The sequence below is a fragment of the Polyergus mexicanus genome, unplaced genomic scaffold (genome assembly GCF_030449975.1).
Source record: "Polyergus mexicanus isolate NDT 795.1 unplaced genomic scaffold, iyPolMexi1.0 SCAF_18, whole genome shotgun sequence".
NCBI classification, from domain to species: Eukaryota; Metazoa; Arthropoda; class Insecta; order Hymenoptera; family Formicidae; genus Polyergus; species Polyergus mexicanus.
This window is the reverse complement of record NW_027223338.1, coordinates 6,402,296-6,409,953: the sequence shown is the minus strand read 5'-3', so window position 1 is coordinate 6,409,953 and position 7,658 is coordinate 6,402,296. Positions and strand designations below refer to the sequence as shown.

Genomic DNA, 7,658 nt, shown 5'->3' with positions numbered 1-7,658 from the left:
GAAGAAAGAGAGAGGACATATAGACGAAGGCCAGACGCGCGAGTAATGGCACATTGTTAGAAAATTGAACATAAATAAAGGATATCTAATAAATAATAACGATTAATAACTCAGAGATCCGCAAACGTGCGTGTTTATCTGTAAAATATTATTGCCTATGTAATTTTCGTATCGTACATGTAGTTTTTATTTTTCATTACTACCACTCGCACATATATTATTTCTCCATCCAATTTGTAAATAACATATTTATACGTCTCGTATATTATATTAAGTTTTGTACAGCATGAATTATATTTATCACGTATAAGCAAGCGTGTATTATAAGATTTATGTAGGTTGTCGAGAATGTTCACGGATATGTTTATCATATTAATAGAGCTAGTTATTAAATATTTTATTAATGAAAAACCTGACGAAATAGGTTTTTAGTTTAAAATTTGGTCTTTTTATCCATTTCGACTATATTTTAAATCTGGTATTTTAAAAGTATACAGCCCAATTTATCATGAATCTATATATTAACGGATAATTATAATAACATAAAGATTTAACAAATAAATGCAAAATTTAGCATAAAATTGTATTAAAAATTTTCAACGTATGTGTTGTTGCATAATATCGCGAAATTACGAGACTACTTACGTTTACATTTTATACCCGAGAGAAAACATTTATGAAATGCGTTACATTATGATAATATAAATGTTGCAATGAGCAAGAGAGAGGAAAAAGAAAAACATTGTAGTTGTATTATTCGTAACATAATTTCGGTATTATCTAGTAACTGAAAGTAAATTCCACTTCTCTGAGAATTATTATCTCAAACGTGAGAACGCTATCAATATTCTTATTGTCAGTTTCTTACATCTATTCTCTCTCTCAAGCATCAACTAGACGTAAATATATTTTTGTAACTTGAAGTAAAATACTGTACGTGCTTGCGTGGTTGCTTACATTTATATTTTATATTTACTGCGCATTGACATTTATCAAATCTATTATTGATAAACGACGCGGATAAGCCGCAATCGTGGAAAAAAAAGAAAAAAAAAACACGAGACTCGACAACACGGGCATAACGTCGTCATTATATCTTCGATCCTTAATAATTCTCTTTCTCTCTCTTTTTCTTACTCGGTCCTGTCTTAACGCGATTAATAACTCCGTCACGTCGTAATTACATATTCAGGCATGTGGCAATACCTAAGTTAAGAGGTTTTTCTAATTCAAACGCCGTCGTATAAATTATAAATGAACGATCTCGTCGCGTCGCTCAAATTTACGATCGCGGAACTAGCGATTTCTTCTCGAGATTGCGATAAATGTCATCTTAAGGCTGGGTATAAACAATTTTTTTTTTTTTTTTTTTTTCCCCAAAATATGAATGTTCGCTCAATAGCGAGAATCATTTACGATATTTATCATGTAAATAGCAAATATAAAAACTTTATTATAGTCAATGATGATTAAAAATTTATCTTGGCAATAAAATACAGGTCACAAATATATCCGTTATCGTCTGATATCGACGTATACTATAAATCGAGGCTTATTTTGCACAAAGATAGTTTAGATGTTTGTATCTTTTCGCGGGATATGTGAGCGATCGAAACGTTATTGTCGTATCCAAGTTTTGCAATTTGGCATCGAACGTCGCAGGCCACGGAACGTATCGGCGGCCGTTTAGCACACTTAAACACGCAAATAAAGATAAAGCGAAATAATACGAAAATAAATATGACCGAGGGTCGAGAGAGTGCACATTCCGGTCTTTGAATACAAAATGACGTTCGTATCTAAACGACGGCCGCGATCCGCTGTGAAAACCAGTATCCGATTTTCGATGCACCCGCACGAGCAGTGCGCTCGTGCATTCTAAATGCACGAGAAATAATACGTCCACCAGCACTATCGACTCTTAAAATATACGAAGCGGCAGTTTGTTGGTTCGTTGTTGGATCGCGGCCGAATAAGCTAGCGCGACAAGACCTGGCCTGCGAGAAATTTACAACATACCGCTCCGCTCGTCCAATGGCGCGATGTTACGTTATGCGAAGGATATAGACAAAATATTTCACGTGGATTTGATTATGCACGATCAATCAGTCATTTTCATCCTCTCGTGTGTTTGGCGAATTTGACATTTATTTACGAGCGATACGTTAGGTTCTTATGACGCTAACTTAAGAATATCAAGAAGTATAATTTATTGCGCTGTAATTATATTATGTATACGAAATAAATATATGAAAAAAATAATTGACACGATCTCTTTGACATTTCGTAATTTTGTAATTTGAAGGAAACATACGTAAAAACATTATAAAGAAAATAATATACATTTTTACAATACTTTCTACTCATTAAAATTAAACGGATTACATAGCTACGCCATTGCAAACTCATTAAATCAACTCGTCGAATCATTCTATTTTTTTATCCTTCGTCTGCGCTTATGCGAATTAAAGAGAGACAATTAGAATACGAAAAGAAATGGTTCTCCTCGTTTTCTTTCTTATTATTTGGAGAAAGAAAATAATTCATCCACAATGATCATCATATCGCTGCATTCCTCAGAGCGCTATTTAAACGCCACCGTCGATCCGCAAATCGCAGAACAGTCTCCAACTGTCATTCGTACGGTTGTTTCTGAGCCTTCTTACGAGTCTTTTAAAAGTAAGAGAAGATTTTTCGACAAAATGAAGTCGCTCGTTGTTGTGATTATTCTTTTTGCGTTGAGCGCTGGGCAAGTACAGCGATTGTTATCCTCTTACAAGAACGGCGTCAAATGGGAATTCGGCACTAACATCTATCACGGTGATATATTGGCCCGCTCTAACGTTGATCAAGCTCCAACGATATCTAGCGTTTATAAGAACAAGCCGATTGTGGCAATAATTAGAAAAGAGCCAGTTGTAGCGACGGTTTATGAGAAAACGCCTGCGATATCGGACATCTATCAAAAAAAATTTGTCCTTCCAACTGTTCTCAAGCAAGAGCCCTTCGTACCGAACATTCACAAGCAACAATCGGCTGTTTTCGAGACACCCTCAGTAGCGTCAAATATTTACAAGGGCGTTTACAAGCAACAGGCTGCAGCAGTGCCAATTGTTCGCAAGGAGCAATCGATCGTATCCAACATTTACAAAAGCCAACCAATCAGACCGGTTGTACACCATCAGCAGCAATCGCTGCAGCATTTTGTCGTTCCCGGAGTTTTACCGGTCGACTCAGAGAGGAAGCTGGAGCATCACCTACGGAATTATCAATACAAACCCATCAATACAATCAATACAAATCAATCAATACATCGCTTGATCGCTCCTGGCGATGTGCATGCAGTTTCACACAACTAGCAATCTATTTGCTTTTTTCTCAAGCATACAATATTATGTGACATTATCAACACTGAGATAAAATTTGTAACACGCTAAATAAACAATTTAAAAATAATTCCCGACGCGAACAATTTTATTTAATGTAGAAGTGAGAAATATTCATTTTCTAAAACTTTAATCTGTCTTTCGTTTATAATATTATATTGGCAGACAATGAGAGATCCGCGCGTTGTTTTGCGAACGCACTCAATTTCATCGACATAACCGACTGCGCCGTTGAATTTAACGGAACGAGCGCTACACAAAAATGTCCGAGATTGAGCCGGGAGTAAACCCTTGTCCTCGAGCCCCCGACGATAATCGGGCCGTTGCGGCGTGTCGCAGTCCAAAAGAGAATCACAATGGAGTTAATTAAACATCTCAATAGCAGACGCGCCCGCCCGAGAGTGATTAGGCGTGCTGCGGCGCACACGAACACCGCCGACGGCTATCGCACCCCCCCCCATCCCCCCCCCTTTCCCCGTAGGGAGAGAGCCACGGAATCCTCGTGCACGAGAACCGAGCGCTGAAGAAGGACGGTTGTCCTTACGGAAGCGGGCGGCGAAAAGGAGACGAGGATAGACGAGAAGCCGCGACAGCGACAGCGACAGCGACAGCGAAAGCGACGGTGGTGCGGATGACGCACGTGGAGAATAGTGGTGAGCCGGGAGAGCGAAAAGGGGAGGGAGAGGGACGGAGGAAGGGAAGGGAGAGAAGATATGCCGGCGACACACAATGCAGGTGACAGCTCGCGCACCCCACAGGCCCTGTCTCATCTCTTTTGTTCCTGGCGTTTCGTCGGCTTTCTTCCCCATGACGGCAAGACAACCGTGGCATGGCTCGGCTTCGTCTCGTCCCGTCCCGTCTCGGGTCCTCGGCCTTGCGTCGCACTGAAATTGCTCAAATGGAAACGAGTGTGTCGTTCTCACTACGTTTGCCTGTCACTCTCTCGCGCGCCTTTCCTCTTACTCTCTGTCTATCCCTTTATATCTGTGTCGTACTTCTTGCTCATTTAAGATCCGCGCGCTCGATCTTGTATTTACGGATTTGAGTCGAGTGTCAGGTCAGCTTCGAATTCGTGCCGCCTCGCAAGAACCGTATTCGCAAAAAAAAATTAAGTCGGATATCCAATCGAGAAGTTAAAAAATGATGTATTACATGTATTAATTAAATTATGTGAATTCATTAAATATAATCGTAGATTTAAAAAAAACAGCAGTAATACGTCACGAGCTGAAAAGTGAAAAGCGTTGACGTGAATTATTGTCTCTTTGCGATGGAAGATAGAACAAGGTGGTAGGGAAGCGATTCGAGAGAGAGAGCTCGAGATAAGAATCGCCTGGCGAGCGACATGCGTTGTCGACGATAGTAGGTAGCGTATTGGGTGAGGTTGTACGTGTCGTGATAAACACGCGTTACTTGAGATTCTCTTGTAACGGACAAACGGGAGGAAGTCTGGTTCCTTGGCTTTTCCGTTCATGAAGTAACGATGATTTCGAGTTATTATGCGCTTCCGTTCTCTTATACCATGTTAGTCCAACAACTTTTGAACTTTTTTTGCGCAAAGTGATAATTTAATAGTCCGTGATTATGAAAAGAAGAGGGGTTTGACACAGAGATAGACGTTAAAAAGAAGAGAAATCGGCGATGTAAGTAAAATTATCCGTAGAACGCTCGATCGCGTGATTCACGCCGCGTCTATCCTCGCCGATGATTTATTTTACGCTTACAATTCATCGTAAGCAAATTTACGATTACGATGGGAAAAAAAAGAAGCGCGACGAAATTTTTATCGGCAGGTAAATGCGTCGCAGCTGGCGCTGGCACACCTCTTCGTAGATAGATGTTTAACGTGTACGACGCGTACCGTAGAAAGCCGCGCGCGGAATTTATCCCGGCTTTCGGCCGAACGTGAGGAAACCTCGATATACTTGTACACGTGGTCTGTTAGACGCCAGTTAAAGACAAATGGGCGTTCTCTAACCCGCGGCACGGCCGTTTAAATGGAAACCTGTAATTACAGGCAGAGGAGAGATGTATCTTTCTTATCCGCGCGACGGCTGAAGGCTTACAAATTATAGTAAGCCGGAGATTGTCCCGATACAGGATAGGCGTTCGCGCCATGGCCCTTATCTAATCGTTACGCTAATGTAGGATGAGACGAATTGCTTTACTTAACCAGCTCGGTTTCCGTAAGTGCATTCTCGTGTGACGTGAATTATTCTCGAATATATAATATATATCTATATATTTTTAATTTTAACCTCGACAAACAATGGATATTTTATGCGCCGCATACGTTTTTAATGGAAGTGTATTTGAATAATGATTCAAATTTTTTTTTTTTGTTGTAACAAAAAATATAGATTTCTTTTTTTGAAAAGGAAGAGGGAATAAGCATCTTTTTCTCTCTCTCTCTGTCTGTCTTTTTAATTCTAGTCGAATCGGTGATATAGAGATTCGTTGGCTTTTCGGATAGCTAATGAATCACCGCTGTCATACGCCAGGTGCTGTACATCAGGTGGAGAATGCGTTCCGCGTCGTCGCGGAACGGAAATGTCGCGTCTACCGCGCGGAATCCGCTTTTACACGCACATCCCGGCGAGCAAATTACGCGGCATCTCACGGAGTACCCGCGCGTTTTACGCTTCGACGAACGTAATTCTCGGGATTTGCAATGGGATGGAACTGTCTGCCGTTCTCCCTCAAACATACGCCGACTATGCGTATGTATTATTTCTGCGTTAGAACGCGTCCCATGCCCCTCGCTCGTCAACATCGTGCCGTTACATTGTAATGCGCGCCTAACTATTACTTTGCCTAAACGCGCGTAACACCTTTGATACGCTTTTCGCGCTGCCGCGTGTTATCTATGCGATGCACGTTGTTGATAAAAATTCTTTTCATACTTTATCTGTATAAATATAAATATAAGTTAAATTGAAAAAAAATGTCAGGAAATTAATTTTAAAAAACATTTTCTAATAGATTCATCGTCTCGGCGTAGTATAAGTCGTAAGATGAAATCATCTCGAAAGAAGATAATTCTTCGCGTTTCTCGGAACAAAAAACAATCTTTACAAATTTTTAATCGAACGTCCAACAGATCTTAATCCGATACGCGACACGAATATAAATTTAGAAGCTGTAGCTTTACGGGTGCCAAGTTCTCATTAAAGTACGGGCATCCCGATGACATCGTGCGTTATTATCAGGTTAATCTTACGTCATGTACGGCCGCGTGCACGATTTGGATTCGCGCGTTCTATTATATACATACGCATGCACATTGCTTCTTGTTTCATATATATGTGTATATGTGTGTATATATATATACCATATATATATATATATATATATATATATATATATATATATATGGTATATATATTATATACAGAGATATTACAGCGCGGTGGGCGCTTCTCTTGACACGGCTCGTCTCTCCTCATCAAAGACCGACGTTGTGTCGACGCGTCGAGAATATATTCGCGCACAACTCACCGTATAAACAAAATTTATCCATGGACAACGCACGTGCGTTTGTCATATTTCAAAAACCTACCGCCTCACTCCGGTCCGTTGTCCCCCTTCGACCCCTGCGGCCGCGTCGACAGTAATTTCAGAGCGTTGCGCCGCGCCGACTTTAAAGGCCCGTCGTGTAAAAAAACCTCCACCGCCAGCCCCGTCCCGCCCGCCCGCCAAAAAAAAAAAAAAAAAAAAACCAGCTGTTAATGTCTGTTGGTCGAGAATATTTCGTTAGCTGCGCGATGCGAGATCGCGCGGCGAAATGGTGGAAGCATGATGTATATTGTGCACATGTGTCGCAGAGAATGTGAAAACACAGGCGTCACATAGTTTTTTTTTTTTTTTTTTTTTCCCGTGATTCGATGTTACTCCACGTGAAATAATAAAAATCTCTCTCCCGCTTATTTGAGCGAATCTCGCGAATATCGCCTGATAAACTCGCCTTCAGCAAGATTGCCGGTTTTCTATGAAGCGCGAATTAAACGATCGACATTATTAGCCGATATAAATTAGCCTTTGTATTAGGGTACTCGTTACTTTTTTATCGATGCAATAATACACTCGGAAATGTATTTTATTTATCTTTTACAATTTTTATGCGGTCGAATCTTTTTATTACGTTATTACGTATTTAGTTCGCTTTTATCTACTTACGAGATTAAGATTGATTGAAATAGATATGGGTGTATACTTCTCTACAAACATTGAAAATATCTTTATCGCGCGATACTAATACCATTATACATGTCG

General features: G+C 40.2%; 1 protein-coding gene across 1 annotated transcript; it reads left to right on the top strand.

The window, feature by feature from the left end:
* Positions 1-2,623: 2,623 nt before the first annotated feature.
* On the top strand, positions 2,624-3,451 carry LOC138941369 (uncharacterized). The gene has a single exon (XM_070310952.1). The coding sequence runs from the start codon at positions 2,703-2,705 to the stop codon at positions 3,357-3,359; it is 657 nt and encodes a 218-aa protein (XP_070167053.1). The 5' UTR covers positions 2,624-2,702; the 3' UTR covers positions 3,360-3,451.
* The last annotated feature ends 4,207 nt before the right edge of the window (positions 3,452-7,658 follow it).

Coding starts and splice junctions, on each gene's coding strand:
- LOC138941369 (XM_070310952.1), top strand. CDS start 2,703: ATGAAGTCGCTCGTTGTTGTGATTATTCTTTTTGCGTTGAGCGCTGGG.